The 24,507-nt window shown below is 34.1% G+C and overlaps 2 protein-coding genes across 3 annotated transcripts in view; both read left to right on the top strand.

Annotated features, from left to right (window-relative positions):
• The window catches only part of LOC119068020 (hybrid signal transduction histidine kinase M), a 67,695-nt gene that overhangs the window by 29,025 nt on the left and 14,163 nt on the right, over positions 1 to 24,507 (top strand). Inside the window, exon 2 of the mRNA XM_037171381.1 lies at positions 22,784 to 23,065. Within this exon, the coding sequence (XP_037027276.1) occupies positions 22,784 to 23,065 (282 nt within the window). The remainder of the gene's footprint in view (positions 1 to 22,783; positions 23,066 to 24,507) is intronic.
• LOC119068019 lies at positions 11,685 to 15,540 on the top strand. Of its 2 annotated transcripts, XR_005086081.1 has the most exons (3): positions 11,685 to 11,747; positions 14,483 to 14,610; positions 14,679 to 15,540. XR_005086081.1 is itself a non-coding variant. In XM_037171380.1 (2 exons), the coding sequence occupies exons 1-2, from the start codon at positions 14,569 to 14,571 to the stop codon at positions 15,372 to 15,374; spliced, it is 738 nt and encodes a 245-aa protein (XP_037027275.1). In that variant the 5' UTR covers positions 14,372 to 14,568; the 3' UTR covers positions 15,375 to 15,540. The 2 variants fall into 2 exon arrangements, 1 of the variants encoding a protein (XP_037027275.1); XM_037171380.1 differs by lacking the exon at positions 11,685 to 11,747 and having other exon boundaries at positions 14,372 to 14,610.

Below are 24,507 nucleotides of genomic sequence, written 5' to 3'. Positions count from 1 at the left end.
TCCAATTTTTAACAGTCTGCTAGCGAGATTATAAAATGTTTGGCCAAAAGAAAACTAGGGTAAAGCTAGTGAAAACCATAATCTTGTTCACAGACGGCAAGCAGATCAGCGTTTGACTATCAGATCTATTACTTCATTTCATTTTCGTCAAAATAAAGATTTGGAACCAAGGATATACTCTGCTTCACATGATTAGGCAACTTGAATGCATATTTTATATGGTCGAAACCAATACCCTCTCTAGCAAACAAACTAGGAAAATTAGGGTGAAAAAACTGTACAGTTTTTGCTGTCATTTTTACAAATTTTACACTTTCAAAAATAAATTAAATGAAGTATGAGCAGCCATGTCCTATTTTGTGTTAAAAATAAAATGTCTCTTGTCACCACTTCAGTGTTCGAAAGTGAATAGTTTGTGATGTCTTTTTTGTAAATTGCTCAGTTGTTTTGGTGTGCAAAAAACAAATAAAGTTGAAAATTTGTGTTTTTGTGTGGTGTCGATATTGTTTAAAAAAAAAACGCGGCACGGCAACTCCATCACATAGTGTCTTTGTCAAAATAAGGTGGTATTTTGACTGAGTCAAAACGAAGTTTGTTTGCTAGAGAACCCCTGTTTACATCGCCGTAACATCTAACAATGAATCATACAGTGTCAATTCAAAGCTCAATGTTAGCTATAAAAGAAACATCATAACATCGTCATAATGAATCATATTTCGTTTATTTATAGTATGCAGTCAAATGCAAACGCGTAAATGCTTGTTTTAGTTTGAGCTTTGAATGAAAAATCTACGCCCTGTAATCCATTTATTTATGTCATTGGAAAAATGCAGAAGTACAGAGTGCTGCACGGGCTTTGTGAACATATAGTCAAGTTAAAAGCAAAAAAAAATGTTTTACGGAGTTCACAGTGTATAATGTATTATAAGGCTTGATATACATTGCATCGCTTTGAATGGTTAACAAAATGATACTGATGAATTCATTGGTAATGTTTTGTGTACCATTTCACCATTGAAATAATGTTTAGTGATGGAGCTACCAATTTAGTCGGATAATATTTTTGTAAAACAATATGGGAACGATGTTGTCAGTGGGAAAATATAGCAAGTTCGTTTTATTTTATAAATATAATTGGTTCGCGTTCCGAGAATTAAGAGTCTGCAGACCGGTAAAATATAGCAAAATTATGGGCATTTTGATTTTTTTTTTAAACAACAACAGGGCAGGGTGTGCAAATGTTTATCGTGTTTATCACATTCTCTGTCTCAAGCATCTTAACTACTTCAAAAAGTTTCAATGCTTTCAAAGATAAGCTCTTCAGTTCTGTTCAACATTTAGCCACACAAATGCACAAGAAAAGTTTCTGAAAGGACTAAGCATTCGTTGCGAGCGCTTCACAGTGTTTCTATTTTAAATGAATTGGCAAATCCACGTATTGTTCTCTTCCTAAAAATCGTTGTTTTATGTAAAGAATGCAAATGTTTGCGGTATGTTAATGTACAATGGAATAGCAAGCATAGTTTACTCAAAGTAGCAAAAACTGCTCACATTTGGTCATAGTATAGTATTTTAATTTACCGTAAACAATTGCATTCTTTGTATAAAATTAACATTTCTGGAAAGAGAATGTTGTATTTGAGTGCACTACTGATTGCTCGTATGAGGAGTAATTCCTTGTACACCAACATTGACCACGGGCTATACGCAAATAATAGTAAATGAATTTTATGAATCCAATTACGCAAATATTTTGCTGTTTACGTAATTTAATTTAAACTAAAATGGCAAACCAACAGCGATTTGCTTTTAGGATTTATATTGAAAATTGTAGTTTTTCTGGTTTACAAACCTTTTTATGAGCTTGGTATATGCAAACGATTTTGCCATACGGTGAGAGTGTATTAATAGTAATTTTTGGAACTAGTTGCGAAAAGTGGTAGTTCTTTTGTTACCAAACAAAAAGTACCACTTTTGCAACGTGTTGCATACAACGTTTTCTGCAACCAGCCGCGGAAATGAGCTTTTGAAATGCAAAACATAACTCTTTAGTATATACATTACTGAATGAACGAAAAATTATATGAACGATCAGTCCGCATTTATGTACACCCAGAAAAAGAAAATTCAGACAATACTCCGGGTATGTGTAAAATTTCTCGGAGAGGTGTAATATACTTCACTGACGTATATGATACGTGGGCACTGTTTTCTATACGTGAGACATATTGAAAACGTAGTTACGTATTTCGGTTGTCACATTTGAATATTCATATGTTACGCATTGTGGTGATGTACGTGGAATGTGAATAACTTACGAGTGGAACGGAAGTTAAACCCTCATCACGTATGTTAAACGTATAAAGGGAATGTTTGTCCTAAACAATGAATTTGCACGCCACACACGCTTATGGCTTTCTAAGTACGCTTCAACAATAAGAAATGTCAACTACTGTACTGCAACATTAGAAAGATCGTTGGCTCATGATCCAGAGGTCACCGGTTCAATTCCCGAAGAAGTCAATTTTTAATATGAAATATTTGTTACCAATAACTCTTTAAATGTATAATAACTACTGTCAACTGTTAATATGGTGTATGTTGTAAGTGAATTCAATACAATTCATATTTTTAAATCTCTGTCAAAGCGAAATACGTCCCGCACGTGTTATATTCGAGCTCGCTGTATAACTACCTTACCACACTTTTTAACAGGGGGCACGAATGATATACGCATAGCACGTAGGAAATTTCACTCAGTGTACGCTACAAAAATTTGTTCACTGCGATAGCCGAATGGTTAGAGATGTTACTCGAGAAGCATTGGGTTTTGGTGTCGGGGTGCGAAATTTGATCAGTGCAGAATTTTGATTTACGGTTAACGGTTCAGAAGGAGTGGTTAAAAGTAGATGCATTTCACCACTAGTGACGAAAAGTAAAATATAGAACAACAGAGAAAAAATGCATCAAATCTGAGATCTAAGATTGATTTACCGCCCTAGTGATGGTAAAAAAAAGTTCTATAAGAGCGCGAGGCTTAAATTATCAGTATTCTTAACGTAAGAGATATAAATAAGCAAATGTAAACTTTCGCTAAAATATTATTTATTTATCTTCATTCTAGCAAAATTGTGAAACGAGATTTTTTTGCTTGAAACGAAACATTTTCGTTGTATGCTGTGTACATAAAATACGACATATAACACAAACCCAGAAAACAAACCACCATACACAATATTTTCTTTAGAAAAACAGAAAATTATTGGATCGTGCTGTCGACGAGTCACTTATATTATACAACTTTTCTCTCCATATAATAGCATAACAAAAATCCAAAATCGGAAATTGTATCAAAAATATATTTTGTGCTGTATACTCGTCGTCTGCATCATCATCATAATCGAAAAGAATCATAAAAAAAAAGGAAGAAAATGTTTGAACCGACGAAATTATGTTGTCAAATATAATACTTCGCATTCAATATATTCTTCCATTCAGAATGTGCGGAAATTCTTAAATCTCATCGCTATTCCTTTATATGCGGACTTCTAATACGGACGTGGACTTGAACTTTTGGCGTTTATTGCACAAATATGTACGCAAAAGCACAATACATTTTTTTCATATCTGAATAACACCACACCAATAATACAACAGTATGATAATATGTTGAGTGCCCTCATCCCTCTGTAAATAATAGGCGCCGCTTTTTTTACCTGAATATTATGTCCTAAAAACCGGGCAGAGAAACGGAAACTCTGAAGCAGAAAATATTTACCCAGATAAGAGGGTTTTTTATCTTATAGAGAAAATTGAATAACAACAAATGATCTATTCTAGTTAAAGGTTGGTGTGACGGTTTACCTAATACTTACCTCTGTGACAGAAGATAGCCAATTTAGGCTATAAATGTACACATACAGGCCTCCCAATACTAACAAAATTAAAAAAATGTTTTTAAAATCTCCTACAACTCCTAAAATTCGACTTCGAAAATCTCATTAAACTCCGATAAACTCCTATCAAGATCAATTACGTCAGTGGATTGAATCAGATGATTGCCAATCCACATGACTTTTGTAAACAAATCTAGGAAAAACTATTTCGAATAGTCTCACCACGGTGCGACTGAACAACTTTTTTTGAAAGGTGATGAACCATCGCTACTTTTGCATTAAATCACTATAGTGGATCTCCACAAGTAGTTTTGACATAAATTTAAAAGAAAGTTGATTTTAGTGGTTGTACTGTACCTAGGATGTAGTGTTTTGCAAAAAGTTTATTTATGTTTGTCTAAAAAGTAAGTCTGAAAACCTCTTAAAACTCCTAAAATGTAGGCATATTTCAATAGATAGAGTAGATTAAAAATGCCTTAAAATTTGAACGAATCAACGATATATTCCGAAAATATAAATTGACGAAACAAGCACAAGCATCGGTATAAAACTGTAACGACGTTATTTACAATTTGATTATAATCTGGCTGGAATTGAAATGGTTTGGTTTGGGAAAAGTGATGAAAACCAGAACAGATGGCCGTGATTATCTTATTATTTAATTGAACCGAAACAATGATACTAGATTTGTCATGTATGTTCTGTTGCTGGGTGCTGAAAGTCGAAAACATACAGTTGTTCGCTTTTTTTCTCCATCAGACAGAGTTTATGTTTCATGGAGATTACTTGGCGCATTTTTAGTGAAGATGTTTATCATTTTCGGCCACAATCCAAAAGTAACCGACTAACGGCACAACAAATTTATTTAATTTTACGAAGGTACGTGACCTTTCCTGTTTACCACCTGTCTGATATGGCTGTGTGTATTTGTTCAATTCTCTTTATTATCTTGCAATAGACGAACTTCGAAAGCTTTATTTGTTTCACAAAATGAATGTTATTTTATTCCAATGTCACCCGTTCCTTTCATGTGAGCCATACACATCACTAATGTATGGAAATAGAATCGAAAAACGTATCACTCTTTGATCCTAGAAATTTATTGAACCTGGATACACATTTTAAGTTATGTACAATTGTTGTATAAATGGAACAAGTTTGTTCTTTTGTTCCAATTGGAAAAGGTTGACTGAATGCCATTAATCGTTGATCTCATTCGTAAAGTTTTGTTACTTATAACTTTTCGAAATAAAATACAATTTGATGTTGTGTCTTCGAGATGATTTGAAAGTCGAATCGAAATTTTAAAAGGTGAAGGGAGCGAAAGGACGATTTCGTGTAACTGAAACTGAAACAACGAACTTTTCGATTTTGTATTTTATTTTCATGTTATTATTATTGATTTAGCGTTGACTTTTACATATTTTCTGTAATGATTTGCGTCATATTTTATGATACCCTGGCTGGATGGTTCAGATGGTTCTGAGGATGGTTCTTTGATTAGATTTTATTTGCTAAGAGTTATAGAAGTTTTATAACTTTGATGCTGGTGATAGTCTATCAAAGTGTGGAATCAACGTGATAATAACGGTACGGCATTTTAAAGCTTTTTTTTACAAGAAACAAGCTGAAAAACAATATGCCGGACATTTGTTACAGATAAAAACCAGTCTTATTAATTAATTGAATTGAGCTCAGCTTGTATGTTCAGACAATCACTTCTCCAATTACATTGGCCTGAAACAAATCATTAATGCAAATATCAAACTCCTATTCGGACTGTTATAAATCTATTTGAAAAGATTTCCATTGATATACTCACTGAAATTATCAACTTTCATCTGCTAATTGCATTTCTTCCACATGGACTTTTTATTATTCAACTCTCGTTGAAGAGAATCTGCAAGAACGAATTTCGTTTGAAGCATATTACAGAGAAAACTTTAAAAGAATCTGATCTGAAAAAAATTCTAAATAAGCTCGATAGCAATGAAGTTTTGTTCAAGAAACCTAGAACTTTTACGATTTCCTGGAACTAATTCACCAAAAATGTTAAATTAAAAATTGAAAATCGTTTTAACAAACTGGACATGCAGTTCAACAAACTAACATCACTAACATCTCAGATCGATGGGATACGAAAACATTGCATGAGACAACTACAACTGAAGATGAATCAAACAATAGCAAATGGATCCTTGTTGACGTTTTCACCACTTGTCAGCAAATTTTCTTTAGCTGAACATGACGCTGTTGTAGTTTTCAGAGTAAAACTTCACGAAACAACCGCATTCAGCTATGACCCATGCCCTATTCTATACCGTTTTTAGCACTATATGAAGTACTAGTTTAGTTATTAGATTTTACTTGCTAGCGTGAAAAACAGATAGGTAATGGCTTCATCACCTATCAGTTTTTAGGGAGGTAATACATTACTTACCAATCGGCTACGCCTCGATCGGCAAATTTCATACAAGAAGTACCATTTCCATCATTTACCCCACTGCCAAGTAAGGTATTTTATTCAAAACCTTGAGGTAAAGTTTTGGATCCGTGCAGTAAAGTAACTTTATCTACTGTAAGTTGAAAAAATTCATAATTCTCAGCATGAATCTAGCTAGCAAAGACAGTCAATTTACACACTAAAATTTCCGTATCGGCAAACTTACATCTAGTGCGCAAAACAAGCCCATTTACTAAATAGTTAATTCATTATCAATTATCATTAATAAATAAATAGTTAGCAAAATAACTATTACTTTACTAGTGAGGTAATGTGGCCTTTTCCTCACTAGTGAAGACCCTTTCCCTCGCTCGTAAAGTAAAACGCCATACTTTACACGTGAAATAATTTGATATCTCGTATCACGATGAGTAAAAGTTACTTTTACTCATCTGGATACGAAATATCAAATTACTTCACTGGTATAGTAATGTACTATTACCTCACGTTTTTGAATCAGGTGGTTTTTTGTACAAGCCTTCGGCTCAGGCTAAAACGTCTCACTTGGCCAAAATAAAACTTCCAGTTCGAAGCTGGGAGTAATAGTTTGGGAAGGTATGCAAAATTTACAAAAGCATTCCTCAAAAGCATCGTATTTTTGACATGCTATACAGGAAAAAAATTGTTTTATATTTACGATCTTTGTTTCACGCACGTACGTAATTATGCAATATAAATACGTATTTCAAAGCGACATTTAGATTGCAACTCTCACATTTAGATTGGTGTAACACGTAATAGTCTTTTACAATAGCACTGAACCAAGAACCAGGACCAGAACAGATTTTTTTAACGGATATTTAGCCTCTCTAAAATGATCTGCCACAAAATACACAACATTTTTTGAACCGCAACAAGTATAGATTTAATGAGAGCCTCCAAAGTGGCAAAATTTTAAGTTTTTAGTTCACTTTAAAATGTAGACAAGTAGGTCATCTCAAACAGATTTATAGAAATTCGCACAAATAGTTGTAAACTCTTATTCTTTAATAAAAATCTGTCAATAATTATTTATGAATGAATGAAACATTTAATTTATTATCGAAACCAAAATACTGTCAACAACTAGAGCATGTGTGTCCAAAATATAGTACACCGGCAGCTCTGATCTTTTATAACGACAGCATAGTAGGGCTGTATACGCAGGCTCCTCTTAGAAAATCTGTTCTACTGCTTGGTTGCAGATGCTATGATTTTACGTAAAAGATGAAAAGTAAGGTTTTACGTGTGAATTTTGTTGATTCGAGGCGTAGTCGAAACGTGGATTTTTAAACTTTTTATTCAGAGTTATGTAATGGTATGTGGCTAACATGATCAAGGTGTCGAAAGTATTGCTTGAAACTATTTGCATGCTACTGCTACATGTGTCGACAATCGTACTTTCAATAAATCATGGACTTCTTTCGACACCTTCAGAATGTAAATTCATAGCTCTGAATAAAAAGATGAAAAGTCACGTTCTCGTAGTGTGTTTATTGCCCTTGGCTTCACCTCTCGATTATCTAGGGAGGAAAAGTTGTAAAGTCAAGTTTCGCGTGAATTTTATTGATCTAATATGAAGCAGAGAATTATCTAAAATCGCGAACGTGTGTTCAAAACTGAGATTTAACGATCAAACACTTTTTTCGGCGCCTTACCTAAATCTGGAATGAAAAGTCACATTTTCGTGTCGTGTTTCAATTAACGAAAATTCAAACGAAAACTTGCGAAATTTTCCTCTCTTGTTGTGTGAATGACTACGGTACTAAGTTCGTCGAAAGTTGATCAAATACACAATTTACCAGCATTATAAAAACATTCCCATTCAATATCCAAAGCGGTTTGTCGGATATTGCAAAAGTTTGCTCTGACTGAGAATAATATTATAAACGAAGACATTAAACATCAGAGCGCTATTAAAGTCAGTAATAATTATTGTAATTAATATGGAGTTATGTACTTACATTATTATGATGTGTATGCCATGTTTGTTAGATAACATCGTTTTCACTGTGAATATTAAGAAGCACTTATTAGTCGTAGAACACGCTACACAGCCCATCCGAAATTTCCTAAGATTTCCAATGGCATAGCATTGCGTTGTAGGCTGCGAGAAGCTTTTAACAAATGAATCTTGTTCAGCTAAAGAAACCGGAAACACAATTTGAATACAAAAGTGATTTATATGGAAGTAAATTCCAAATTATGTTGCGTTTCAACATTTATTTGCATGCTGAATTTCGTATGAATCATAGGGAATTCTTAAAGTTTTCTTATAGAATAAATGTTACCCGGTCGACATAGAAAAAGAGGTGGAAAGAAAAATATTCCAACAAACTTTTTCGTGAAATGTTTTCGTTTTCCTCTTATGGGACCGAACCAAATGAATCCGAATCTCATCTTTATGATGATATGCTCGGAAAGTTTCGGTTGTGTTTTATCAAATCAATTTCATTTCCAAATTTGTTTGATGGATGTTTAAACAAATGACTTGTCTTGATTTTTTCCTTTGATATGAAGACCAAAAAAAAGGAAACCTTTTCGATGGTGGATGTACTGAATGGATGGAGAAAACTATAAAGAAAAGTTTTGTATAATACGGTAAATTCTAACGGAAAAACTTTTAAATGAATTAAGTTTAAGAGCGTTTAGACTTTTGATATATTCAAGAGTTGAGATTGCTGTTCTTACTTTTTTAACAGTGGTGAGTGTTTTGCAGTTAAATTTTTATCAAAAGTTTTCTTTTTTAACTTTAAATTCAAGTATTTTAAAAGGGAAATTAATGCGTTGCACCGTTCGTTAATTTTGGAAGGGATGTCATATAAATTGAAATAAAACCGTTCCTAGTTGAAAGATGGATGGACTTAAACGAAATCACTTTTTTGACATGAAATTCTCTCCCCACCGCACCGTCGAGTTTAAACCTTCTGAGGAGCATCCAATTGTTGTGTCGATGGTATACGAAATTTAGGCTTACAGTTGAAATTTCCTCTCTCAATGCGATGAGAGAGTGTGAGGTAATGAATCAGTTACACTGAGGATTATGGTGAGTCCAGCTACAATACCCTATAGTCAGTTCCGCGGATACCATATTTTTAGTCATAAGACCAGAACGAGCGGCGGCCCCTACCGATGACTATACTCTTTATAAAGGTCTGTCATAGACCTGTATTTCTACAACATTTCAACTTTCACTTTTAGAAACATCTGGAGCTATCACAAACAAGGCATCAGAACAGTCGGAGCGTTTGCTGCGACTTAGCCCCGTACAACCCGTAATTCTATTTCGTTCGCAACCATTATACGTCCGTAGCCCTAATAAGCCCGGAACCCTAATACGTCTACAACCCTCTAATGCGTCTGTTACCAAAATGCAAGTCAAGTTGCTCATTGTCAAATTTACTGAAACTGTTCATTTTTTAAATTCCGCATAGCGCAATTACGAAAGCCCGTACGAAGTACCTTTCAAATAAAACCAACAATTTACGACATTATTTTAGAAACCCAAAATTTTTTGCCAACTTTCCATTGGGTATTCAATTACCTCTCAAATGAAACAAAAACTATCAAAATCGGTTGAGATTTACTCGATTTATGTGCAAAAAGCACTTAGGGCCGAGTAGCGGCCTTAGTGCAAGGGCCCAAATTTGAAACTTTTTTGCCATCATTCTATTCGTCATTCAATTATCTATCAAATGAAACAAAAACTAGCAAAATCGGATGAGATTTACTCGATTTATGTGCAAAAAACACTTAGGGCCGAGTAGCGGCCTTAGTCCAAGGGCCCAAATTTGAAACTTTTTTTGCCACGTTCTTTTCGGTATTCAATTAGACTCCATAAAAAACTAAATCTAGCAAAATCGGATAAGATTTACTCGATTTATGTGCAAAAAACACGTAGGGCCGAGTAGCGGCCTTAGTCCAAGGGCCCAAATTTGAAACTTTTTTCGCCATCATTCTATTCGGCATTCAATTATCTCTCAAATGAGACAAAAACTAGCAAAATCGGATGAGATTTACTCGATTTATGTGCAAAAAACACTTAGGGCCGAGTAGCGGCCTTAGTCCAAGGGCCCTAATTTGAAACTTTTTTCGTCACGTTCTTTTCGGTATTCAATTAGACTCCATAAAAAACTAAAACTAGCAAAATCGGATGAGATTTACTCGATTTATGTGCAAAAAACACCTAGGGCCGAGTAACGACCTTTGAGCCCTCCCAACAAGCCCACGTTGCATCTTACCCAAAAACAATGTTCAGCAACTTTGTTCTACTCGTCAATACCTTTCATTTGATATATCACAAGCAGCTATTGCGTGCGCATTTCGGTAGATATCGTCGAAAGACTGAAAAACACCTATAGGGCCCTAGCTCTGGAAGGGCCGACCCTACCATGCCCATTTTCGAACTTGACCTTACTTTTGTCGATACCAATCGGGGAAAAAAAGAATTTTAAAAAAAGGTTGTGATTTACTCTAGCTAGAGGGGTCACGGACGGACGGACGGACGGACGGACGGACGGACATTTTTTTTATTGCGGATTTGTCATCTATGAACATAACCAAATGCTTTGCCCTAACTGGCTGCTTCCAATTCGACATGTTACAAACGGCATATTAATCTTATAAGCCCCCAGTACTTCGTACGGGGCTAAAAACTGTTTTCACAACCCCTTGGCATGCTATAACCTTTCACGTGTTCACTCCAAAAATAGAACCGAAAAAGTAGACGATACCTATTTGTTAGAATTGAAACACGATTCAAACGAGCCATGGCTTGCCCGGATCGCTGAACCATGGTTTTCGAATTGGTTCAAGTTTTGGGCGATATCACTCATAATTAACATAAATTTAATTATTTATTTGTGTTTTAATTAATTAATGAATATGCAGAGTTGACCCAATTGTGAGTACACCAATTTCATCTAATTCAATACAAAACATCATAGGACATCTCTCAGTTCATATAATCGAGAGTTGACCGATATTATTTTTTCTTTATACAAATTTATAAGGACAACTGAACATACACTTTTCGATAGATCAACTAAGAAAGTGAAGTAATAATTAGGACCAATCAAAAATAGTTTATATATTCAAAGCTGGGGAAAATGAAAGCATGAAATTGTTTCAAGAAATCCTATTAAAATGAATTACTGAATTTACCAGATTTAAAAAATATCGCGCTTTTGCATGGTTGGATAACACACAGAATCATCTATAAATCTATAGCAATTATGTCTTATAATATAAACGCCGTCAGCAATACGCACACTCGATGAAAGTGTTCACTTTTTACGTAGAAATATGACACATCTGTCGCCAGTCTTATTTTTGTATGCGGTGTTTTGTGATACATAAACTACATTCTGGTAAAAATATCACAGAATTTGAACTGGTCTGATTTATAGGGCGGTTACACCCATATCAAGTGTGTTAAGTTAATATTATTGTAATGTAAACGGAATGCTAGTGTTACCATTTTATTGATTAATTAGTAAATCGAACAGTTTTGATTATTTTTAATGAAAATTCATTTCTATAACCAAAATGGTTAAAGATACCCGGCTTTGTTCAGGATTTTATATAAAAAAAATTACTCGTCAAAATAAATTTTTATAGCAAAACAAGCAAAACATTGACATGTGAAAATAAATTTTACTTTAAAAAATATTTTCGCATTTAAATACAAACATCAATCTTTATAGTATAGATTGTTCGATATGTTTACATGACGGCATAATTTATTCTCAATTCACTTCATCATAGGATTGTATATATTTGGATGAAAGTTGGTTGCAACTATAATTACAAATATATATTTATGCGTATAGCGTTTGACGTTATATTTATAATTTGACAGTATACATCTTAAGACGTTTCTTCTTCATATTTTTTTGTCAAAGAAATTGTGAAAAGTTGGGAATACGAGGAAAGCAATTGATAATGAGTAACCGCCTTAAACGATTTAAACCGATAGCAAGAATAATAGAAATGATCGTGGAAAAATAGAAATTATAGCAGGAAAAAGGGAACAGTTACCAATGTTATAGGTGATATAGACCCTATAGACCGGTATTTCATAAAATCAAAGGTGAAGCAAAAGTTCAGTGTAAAATTTCAAACTATTTTCGGTTGATATCGTCAACTACACAATAGTTATTTGTGTATCTGTTTTGGACGATTGTTTTCAGGCAATTTCGCGAGTTGTAGACCGAACGAAGTGTAAAAGGGGTCGAAAACCAGAGAAAAATCTCAAAACTCCCTCATTTTACGCCCTGACACATGAAAAGATGTATTTTAAAATGAATATTGAAAGTGTATATTTCATAGGGTATATGAACCTAATTTAGATGGAATTACAGAAATCATCCGTCTGACGTTCGTTAAATTACTGAGAGTAGGGTATTGTATTTGTAACATGAGAATGCGTGTTTGTGAACCGAGGCTTACCGACTCTATCAACATTGCTAGCAATTTTATAGAAATATAATTTTGAGACGAAAAAAATGTACAGCAATTTGATTTCACGCCTTAAGTGCGCTTTAGCACGGCAGAGTAAAATAAACCAGGCAGGAGCGGTTCATTTTCGAAACGTCAAATAAGGGACCTAATACACTGGATGAAAATGAACACTGACATAAATTGAAAAAACGAATATGCTATCGGCACCGGGTGCCAATAGTCTCTTTATAATACTGTGGCTAATGGCACCGGGTGCCAATGATCTCTTTATTAATACTGTGGCTAATGGCACCGGGTGCCAATAGTCTCTTTATTATACTAATGCTAATCGCACCCGGTGCCATTAGGCACTGTATTATAAAGAGACTATTGGCCACAAAATAATAAAGAGACTATTGGCATCCGGAAAAATTAAAATTTGAATAAAAAATCTGGATATTTTGAAAATTATTTGTAGAAAAAGTTTCTTTTGCAAATTATTTATTTGCATTTTCGATCAAGTAGTTTCTTATGAAATTAAAAATTGAGTAAAGTAAAGTACCGTTAAGTGTTTCTTATGCAAATTAGTTTGGTAGTTTGTTCGATCTTAGTGAATTCGTCCTTTTACGCAATTTAACGCAATTTAAAACTAATGAAAGCGATGACCAATTTGTACAATATACTGTATGTAACGGCAAACATTGTTGTAATGTCAGTGTTTATTGAATGAATAAACGTATATATACATATAAAGGTAGTTTGGTCGATGTTACGGAATTCGTCCTTTTACGAAATTTAACGTAAAGACAGGTTGTTCGATACGAGGGAATTAATCCTTTTACGAAATATAACGCAAATGCGTTTTGCAGAATACTAGGGAATTCATCTTTCTACGAAATGTAACGTAAAGGCGGATTGTTTGATCCTAACAAATTATTCCTATTACGAAATGTAACGTAATGATAGTTTGTTCGATCTTAAAGAATTCGCCCTTTTACACAATTTAACGTAAAGGCGGATTGTTAAATCCTGAGGAATTCATCCTTTTACGAAATGTAACGTAAAGGTAGTTTCTTCGATCTTAGGGAATTCATCCTATTGAGATATGTAACGTAAAGGCGGATTGTTCGATACCTTTACGTTACATTTCGTAAAACGATGAATTCCTCAGGATCGAACAATCCGCCTTTACGTTACATTTCATAAAGTTTTATTTTCAAAATATCCGGATTTTTTATTCAAATTTTAATTTTTCCGGGTGCCAATAATTTTTTTGTAATACTGTGGCTAATGTCACTGGGTGCCAATAGTCTCTTTATAATACTGTGGCTAATTGCACCGGGTCCTTGAAAAAATTTGCTCGCAAAAAATATAGGGCTACTAGATCATTCAGGTCCCTGGTCAAATCAGCGCTACTGCCTGGTTAACTTTACTCTGTCGTGGCTTTAGAATTTGAATTTTCAATGGATGAATCAATGAATTAAATAATAAATTGCAACCAGAGTTCACCAAATACAACGCTGTGTTGTCGTGTTTAGAGAGTTTTGTGGAATCTTTTTTCCATTTCCCAGCGATCATCTCTTATATTTTCTGCGATCTTTTCTATTTTCCCAGCGATCAGTTTAAATGCATGCTAAATTTTACTAGCTTTCTGTTGAACTAGTTGTGGTATTAAACTGGTACTGACAGAAGCTTTGAACCATTAGCCGAAAGCCATTTTTGTAGTTGAGACTTCACAAGAAAATAATTATGGCGGCGACCAGCTTAACGAAACGAAATTCGATAATAATTGTAAGCTACTGTTAAATAAACCTCTATCTCGCATGAGCATTGTAATTTCAAAAAAATTATTTTTTTAGTTAATTTTTTACATTGGAATGATAATAGTTTCCTCCTACGGAATTTATGTTCTTGGAAATACTTGGCAAGTACATGATTACCCTAACATTGAATCTTACCATTGCACCTGTTTGACTGAAACTGAGTACCAATGCTTCCAAGAAGCTACCCGAATTGGAAAGTCGATGTATAGTATCAAGTGTAACTTGAAGGACGAGCATGGAGAAGATAAATCATCGAAATTTGAATTTTGTGACTGCGGATCACGTGGAACGAATAGATGTTATCACCCCAAATGCTACCTGATCGAACGTCCAGTTGAAATGCCAGATAGATGTGACGACGAAAAATGCAATGCTTTTACTGGACTGCGCATGTGGACGTTAGCAGCTCAATCAGGAATGGTCATCGGTGCTGTGGCCGTCATCCTTGTGTTCTTTTCGATTTACAAGGCTATAAGGCTCTCTGAGACGAACGTCGACATTATGGGATTTTACACACTCAATGTGGTAGCCCTTATTCCACCTGTTTTCATACTGATTTCATTATTAGCGACAGACGTTCAGACACGCTACGCAAGTTATGAGTTGGACGCATGGGCGTGGACATTTGCAGCTGGGACCGGTGTCCCATTGTGTGCAGGATTGACTTTCGCTGTGGTACGAAAATGTTTCAAAGCTAAAAATCATTCATATGAAGCAACATACAATCGATAGAAACTTCAATGGGAGTAATCTTCCAAAAACTAAATGTTAACTTTGATTTTCGTCTGTGTCGAGATATTTTGCCTGCCTACACATCGACACATCATTACTATAGCCTACACTAACTGTGCATAATTTTTAAATTGCATTAAAACAAGAATGATCTTGAACTCTTAAATCATTGTTGGTTTTACTCGAGTATTACAACCATTATATCAGCTTATCACATTGTTCGAAACCGCGGAAGTCCATCATATGATTAAAAGAAATACGCGTCATGTAACCATTGATACAAAAAAAAAACTGCAGTCAAGAAAACACAAACAAGAAACACTTCCAGTCAAGCTTACACAGAGCTTAAATTTTTATATGTTTGCGGGAGCTAAGCTCATGCAGGAAAACTTGTTTAACTTCCGCCCGCAAGCATAAAAAATTTGCAACTCGGGGATAGATGTTTTTCTAATCCGTGTGATTGTAGCCCTTACCTTCGGTTCAAAAACAACCAACTTGTGTGTACTTCCCTTGGGCTTCGCAGACGGTGCGTATGTTGAAAAATACTGTTACAGAGCTTTCGCTTTCAAACCAACGACAAGGGGAACCCGCAAAGGATCGAACATTCACTTTCTGTGTATTGAAGGTTATATGCTAATGTAATGACAATTTTGTTTTTCAAATGGAGCGACTTTATGTTTGGAGGATGAAGAAAAAACGTGAAGGGAGAATATTAAAATTCGATAGCCGGCAGCCGGTCAACAATGTTACGAATGACGGCTATACGCTATTAAGTCAGCAAACGTTTCGCAATATAAACGGAAGAAAATTATTTGCATTTATTGCTGTCTATTCAAAAAGATTATTCTTTCATTTCAACTCAAATTATTTTAAATTTTGTATATTTCCTATTCGGCGCATACGTATACAGAAATGTATGTACACATTTCTACGTAAGGAATTTTTATATATTTTCCGTTGACATATTTTAAGAATTTCTTGAAATTTTGCTTAAACGGAGATTCTTTTATAAGATTTGTGTGTATGATGAAATATTCTGTGATCCGTTTGGTAGTATATGTATAACTAGATAGACGATTTGCTTTTCACAAGATTGAAAACATAGATTGTGTATGTAGCATATAGTAGGGTGGGCCAATTTTGTATGAAAATTGAAAAATGGTTTAAAGCTTTTTAAACACATCGCTTTTTCGATTACTTTTCGGATTCCGTACTAAGGTCTAGAACATGGTACATTCTGGAAATAAACTTAGAGGTTGTGCAACGAGGTCGGCCATTTTGTGTTGTATCGCTATCTAAATTCAATCTCATTGCACAACCTAAATCAAAGTTTATTCATTCATTTAACAAATTTTGTTTTACATTTAATGAAGAAAGAAAGTCTAATTCAATCTCATATCAATACCTATGCCTATGCGTCGTATAAGATAACTTGTACATTTCGGATCACCTGCGATCGCGCTGATTACTCCACCGATTTCTTTGATAAGAACCTTTGCCTCTGAGCACCAAAGGTCCCAACGATTCCACAGCAAAACGGGACTAAGAAAAAATTATCTGCGATCTACTATCTTTAATGATTTCTCTTGAAACAATCGGGTCGACCAATAGATGAGTTTATTGATCACGTAAATTGGTACAAGATGTTCACGTCGAGACATCTCGTCGATGACTGACTAGATATGATAATGAATCTTATGTCTATGAATGTGTAAGTATAAAAGTATAAATTTGAAAGAAGTAAGTGTAAATAAGGCTAAAACCTTGAATTGTTTGTAATAAGGACGCATGTCTGATACAATGTTAAGGGTAATTTACATGTTAAATCAAATAGTTCTACTCGAGACTCTCGAGCCGAGAGGCGACGTGGAACCACAAAAATATATGTTAAACCGGCCATAAAAAAATAATTTTGACAGACAGGCTTGTACGGAAATCCAACATAACAACGAAAATTACAAAATTCAAATTTTTAACGGTCAAAAATTATTTTTATAAAAAATTAAAATAGTTATTTTTGCCGCTTTTTTTTTCTCTAATTTTGATTTACGTCGATATAAAATAAGGAGGAATAAGGAGGTTTTTATAAAAATAAGGAAAAATAAGGAAATATTGAGGTGTAGAGGCCTGTGCTAGACTCCTATTATCTCTTCTCGAATGTGTGAGGTTCGATTCGTTTTTCTTCACGAAACAAAAAATCAACTTGTCAAAACAAAACCAAAAGGTGACAGCTCTGGGGAGAAAATGTCTTTTTTCTCCCCTCTTGTTTTGACAGAGGACAAAGCGTCAACAAAACGCCATTTTTTCATTACCTTTAGAGTCGAGAAAATTATCGAGTTATCCACACCGCACATATAAAAATGGATGGTTCTTGTTTATGGATAAATAATATAAAAGTTGCACGTTTCATTGCGGGATACCATTGAAAATATAAGGTTATGACCGATTGGGAAACCACCTATAACAAATGAGTTGCGAAAATAGTTGCATTTGAGTTGGAAGCAAAATGAGTTGCACACGAAAAAATGAGTTGCAGATCGATGGTTTCCCCCTCGGATCTGCCATCCAATTTAAAATCATTTCTCCTCGAACGATTGTTGAACAACGATGTTAGTGATAATAATCCTGGGCGTAATTTCCACTTGAAAACAATTAACATTTTAATCTTTTCCAAAAGAAAACAACAACAAAAAACAGATAGGAAATCTTTATTGCAGATGCTCAGTTGAACGGTGTTAAAATGAAGATAAGAACTGGGTACCGTTAACCATTTTCGCTAGTCCTATTTTGCATAATTAATTCACGTGCAATTCTGTTTTTCCACCACTCTAGCATGAAAAAAAATCCTTTTTTGTTTAAAATCTTTTCAACCCTTAATTCTCCAACCAAATTCCTATATAACTTTGAAGTTCAGTGCTTTCATGCAATTATCCTTCATTTTTTTTGTAAATAAATTATAAAACTTTTAAAACACCAAGTTTTCATCTGTTTGCAAAATATATAGACGCTCGGCTCGCGCGTATTTTATAAACGTATACACCTCCCACGAAAAACGGAATTGTTGACTATATCACTTGACTGTGTTTCAGCCAAACTTTACCGAGAGTAATTTTCCAGTTTTACGGTGATACTTTATATATCTTATAGATACGTATTTGATGGGGGTTTGATATATATATATAAATATATATATATATATATATATATATATTTATATCAGCAGTGCTACATAGATATTCATAGCTCGAAATCAAATTGTTAAATTATTAAAAAAAAAAGATTGAATTTGGGAACATTACTGATTTAGCCTACCTAATTTTGTTAAATTAATTAACGTTTTACATCCATACGTGCTTATAAAACATCAGATCCGATACACAAACATCATGTCTATAGCACGAGACATGTAGAGTAATCATTTCATTATCCGTTTGCATACTGACAGATCCATTAAAAACTCTTCCAACGAATTTACTTTTTGAATTGAATGTAACTCCGCAGGTTTTATTTTACGCTTTTCATGTACACATTGCACATTTGAATTGTATATATATATTGAAATCTATTACGGAAGAGGGGATTGGTTTTTCATTGCACAGAATTCCATTTTAAAATGACAGACTAATTAAATTAAACACAAAGTTTGCTATCCCTTTATTAGGATATGGTTGCTAATGGAGATAGATAAATACAATGCAGCTATGTGTATTGTCCTAGTTTAATAACAACTCTGAACTGTTTTCTCTACGTTCTATACAATATTCCCCCGGCTAAGGTCATAACGATATTCGTGGAAATTTTGCTGGTTCAACGTAGACCTACCAGTTAGGGAACGAAATTAAACAACCAACACGAACTTATATATAGTCAATAAACAAAAGCATTTAAAATGAAAACTACACAACTTTATATACACCTCGCTATGAATGTAAGTAGACATGCAATCATCCCTTATTTTAGAAACCGAAATTATTCTGTGTCGAATTTAAAAGCCACCCGAGCCACGCAACCCACAATAAATTATCTCGGCGAAATAATTGTTCGTTCAGCAAGGAAACAGGAGCGAATCAGAATGGTATTTTGTTGCCTTGTCGGACTATAAGTTGCATATAATAGTTGGAAGTGGCGATATTCATAGCCGAAGCAAGCATCTGAACTTCGAGAAAAACCAGAAATATCTGTTGAGAATCATAGTCATTGTTGTTTCAGTCCTTGCTTCTTCTGATGCTCAGTTAGGTATGTGCGTCGGTCAATTTTTGGTCATTGGTTCGGCGTGACGACGACGGGGAAAAAAGTATTGGCACCTTGATTACCATACAAATTCAATCAATTTTAGTGAAGAACAAATTTTATCGGCCCCAGCCCAGTGATCATTAACTTGTTAGAGACGGCTGTCATCTGTTATCGACAACGACAGCAATAATAAACGACAAGTTCTTACTAATTAGGTCTTATATAGTAAAAACAAGAATAAACCGGCTGAAGCCTTGTGAGGTCTTTTTTCATATTTTTTTAAATTTCTGTTTACTACTAGCTTGGTACTCATTCAAGTACCACTTTGGTATTCAACTACCAAATTTTCGTATTAGTTTGGTAGTCAACTACCACTTTGGTAGTCAACTACCAAATACTCGATTTATAAATAGACCAGCAGGCCGAATAATTTCATCAGTCGGTGTGCATCTCTCGGGTAAGAAACATCTTTGCTGCTAAATATTTTTGGTGTCCAACTACCAACAACTACCAAACTTTCAAATTGCAATGTCTGCTATGAGCGATCGGTTACCAGATAACAAATAATAATTGATTTGCCTGGTGTTGGTTTGCTCATAGTAGCATTGCAATTCTAACTTTCATGAGGCAAGTTAACAAACGATTTTCCTTTGAACATTTTTCCTATAATTTTTGCTAAAATTGAAGCAAAATATTTGCTTACCTACTCATTGTCACTGCCAGTACGCTTCATTCCATTTCACCGAAATTTATTAATTTCACTATAAAGCTTTTATGTCCCAACAAACATTCTCGTCTCAGCAATAAATTTTAATTTTTATTAAAGAAATGTCACGTTGTTCAAGAAAAGAATGTGTCACAAGCATCAAATTTATATCGGTTCTACCTCCTCATTTCAGTACCGTTTGAGGTGGACGAAAATGCACTTTTGGTCCAATTATTTTTCATTCCGACGAAAATCAGGACGTTGTACACCTTAAATGTTGCCTCTCAGAGAGATTTTTACCTTCTGAAAGCTTCAGGCTAGACTCGGACATAAATTCTCAATTTTTGCTCCCATTAGGAAATGGATGATTGCGACGATAAAATTTTACTACCGTGAAAACCCACAAACATTTTCACCCAATAATATATAGCGAAACAATTTTATTAGTTGGATGAGTATGTACTTGCAGCAAACGAGCAGTCATTAATGCCACACTCCACACACTTACTTTGTATTTTTCTTACATTTATATATTTTACGTTTTTCCTTATTTATTTTTTTGTGTGGTCTGTGAATATTTTTCCTTTTTATATTTACTTCGAATTTCCGTGAGCAGAGTAGCGGAAAAAGGTATTCCAATAAAAAAAACAAATTACTCCAGTTGGAGTAGTTAAGTGAATTTCCTGTTTTCGTTTGTGAAAAATTGTCGAAAAGAAGGAAAGACGGTCTTTGATATGGATATTCAATGTTGGTATGTGATCAAAATGGATAGATTTTATCACACGAAATTTAGCATTATTACTCGTCTCGTCACTGTTAATCCATTATCCACCTCCATCATCAGGTATAAGTTTTACTGATACTAAACTTTGGATTAAAATAAAATATTTCTTTGCTCGCACATTGGAATTAAATTTGACATAAAGCTTACCGGTGAAATCTGTCGCAATGATGAAGCAAAAGCTAAAAGTTTTGATATTACAAAATGCAAAATATGTTTTATATCCCTCGTAATGCTATAGACGAAAAAAACGGCGATTACAAGCTGTGTTAGTTTCACGAGTGTAAAAAAAATGCTCGCAACAATAAGTAGAGCACATTACAGCTGCAGCTATTTCATTCTAAAATGATTTTTTTTAACTGAAGAAGTCCTAACAATTTGAATACATACAATTTACATCGCACCGCCTCCGCCTCACATCTTACGTCCACGTGCCTTATTCATCTGAGAATTTACTCCGAAATCTTCTTAACCGATTTCACTTAGAAATTGTCCCTTTTGTTGCCGTCAACTGACATTGTTTGAGGTATGACAACGAATACCGGAGGTTTTTTCTTCTTCTTTAAATCAAGAAGTTTATTTGCGGTGATAAATAAAAAAAGGAAGACGGCATTTTCACCCAACAATCAAGGCAATTAGCTTTTTTGTGTATTTATATTTCAGTGGAATTACAGAGGCACGACTTCTTTTGCAATTTATTTCAAAGAGTTTGTCGTCTTTTTTCATAAAAGAAAAATGGTTCCGTTTGAAATTGCGGAAAAAAGGGGTACGTCTAGTGGGATTTAGGAGCAATTAGTAATAAAAAATGTGTTGAGTTTCAGGAACGCTATATATTCGTCTCCAAAGCTAGGCATAAAATGATTCTTTTTACATGCGATACAATAGAACGTCACTTTTTCTGAGTATCAATTAGGCAAAAGCTGATTCATTAATTTTGTCTTTTGCAGTCACATAATCTGTTACATCTTTTTGTTTAAAGTTTTACTTTATAATAGAGGCTTATTTTTGGCAACTTTTTTTTACGATATTAAGGAATTTTTTAATAAATTTTGGGAATTTTTGGTATTTAATTCTTAAAAATAAGCTCTGACATAGGAAGCAGGACTCATAGCTTGCTTTGTTATACTTTAACTTGCAGTCACAACATATATTCGAGACAAAATCTCTTCTGAACAGTGACACTCTCGTCCCATTACATAAATTAGACAACCTGCAATGAAGCAAGAAACTTTGTGATACGATTTTTCGCGAAATATATCGGTTATTTACATAAGGCAGAATATACCAGTTTTTACGTCTGATCCGAGCTGATCCGAGACGAAGCCGAGGTCAATAGTCAAACTAAAAAAGTACTTTACAACTCTGGGCTGCAAAATTTATGTGAAAGGTGAAAATCTTAAGAAAAATATACAGTCCTCGAAAAAGGACTCGTACTGCCCGGTTATGGTTCTTTATTTATCGTTTTATTTTCCAATATACTTTTCTTTAGTTCTATGTTTTCGTTTTAAGGATTCAATTAACGTAAGCCATTTTTAAAATTCAACATTGGAACTTCTTTTGAAGTACTAGATTAAGTGATTGTACTTGCATGGATTGGATGAATTGAAATAAACGAAAGAAAAATTTTCTAACTTCATATTTCGCAACTACATTGCAATCCAATAAAAAACTCAAATTTTTCGCTTACAGACAAAAATAACCAACGACCGCAACGCAAAGCTTACGGACGGCTCAGCATTGAAGATGACAGCAATATGGATATGTTGTCACGATCCGATTCGTTGGACAACCTAGATAATTTTAACAAGAATTCAGCAAAAAACTCAAATATCGATACATACTCCAATGAAAATGTGTCCACTGTGGACTCGGAATATCAAATACATAGAAATTCAAGGAACAAAATGGGCTCTTTAAGCGAAAGTAACTTCAACAGACTGGCAATGGCAATATCGGATGATGATGAATACGGTATGTTTAAATAGATAGACAGACATGACCTTAATTTATACTCGCAAATTGTGAAAGCATTCCCGAAATGACCCAAATACGGATGCGATAGCCTCTCCATATAATGTAATTTAAAGTGATAAAATGTTTTATTTAAGACGACGGGACGGTATATATTGTATAACGGAGAACGAAATTGGTTTAATTTTAAATCTAAACTTGCCTTCGACCGTATTTTACCGTCTAATATGGTTTGTAATAAACAAAACCATATTCGACGCTTAAAATGTAATGAAGCTCTTGATTGGAGGAAATTTCATTTAACCAAATTAATTGGATATTAGAACTAGTGTAAACTGTGTGGATTGACATTTTTTAGCAGCTATGCTACATGTAGAAACGAAATATCAGTTTGAATGTGTCAATTAGTAAATTCATTGGAAGTTTCAAAACTTTAGACAGTGTCCTTTCATGGAATATCAACTCATTTTGGCAGTGAAACAAAAAACGTTTTAACGACAAAATTGTCTTTGACATAAACGAACGACTAGTAGATTAAGGATGAATAATTGCAGACATTTGAAAAACAGTTTTAAGTTTTCATCGAATTTGACGGTTTTAACACTAAAGTTTCATGGTATGGAGGCGTATGGGGAAATTGGGCACACTCAATTGCGCCTTTATTTTTTGATTCAAGTTCACTTCACTGACCCTTTTTTTAACTAAATCTTGCCTCTCTTATGGTCCACTGTGCGCCTTTTTACAACCAGACCAACCCTGATAAAATCTTAAAAACATTCACATGTATATTGTATATGGACATGCGGAAGTATATAGCAAATTACCAGACATAGAAAAAAATTTAAATTTCACAGTCAAATCCCTTGACACGTTTAAAAACATTGGAAATTGAATCAAAAAGTTATGTAGTTTTCTCAGAAACTCGCACTTCAACAAAGTTTGTAACTAATGTAGGAACATCTTGAGGAAACAGTTTCGAAAGCGCTTGAAAATCATTTTGACGGCACTTTTGGAAGCATTTTCGAAACTAATTGTGAACACTCTTCTCTACCTTCCAATGAAATCGAAATAAGATTATAACAAAATTAAGGAGACAGGTACGTGGATTTTATCTATGTTTAAAGATTTTATTGTGGATGAACGTCGAGGGAAACGAATAAGAAAACAGTAGAGAAAAAAAACGTTGTTCGTATAAGAAAAATTATAAAAAAATAGTTTCGCCACTCAACTTTTGAGGTATTCAACTTATCTCGTTTTGCTCGGTAGGTTAAAAAAATCCGAGTGTTCCTAATGATGGTGCTTCACATTTTTCTTTTCTGAAAGCTTTGATAAACACAAAGATTATTCATCCCTGCACAAAAAGGAGGAATGGCGATGGAGTGAAAATTATTTGCCCATACCTCTAACGACACCAAGAAGCAGTAAAAAGTGTCTATAAAAAT

The sequence above is a fragment of the Bradysia coprophila genome (assembly GCF_014529535.1).
Source record: "Bradysia coprophila strain Holo2 chromosome X unlocalized genomic scaffold, BU_Bcop_v1 contig_173, whole genome shotgun sequence".
Classification (NCBI taxonomy): Eukaryota; Metazoa; Arthropoda; class Insecta; order Diptera; family Sciaridae; genus Bradysia; species Bradysia coprophila.
This window is presented reverse-complemented; position numbering and strand designations above follow the sequence as displayed.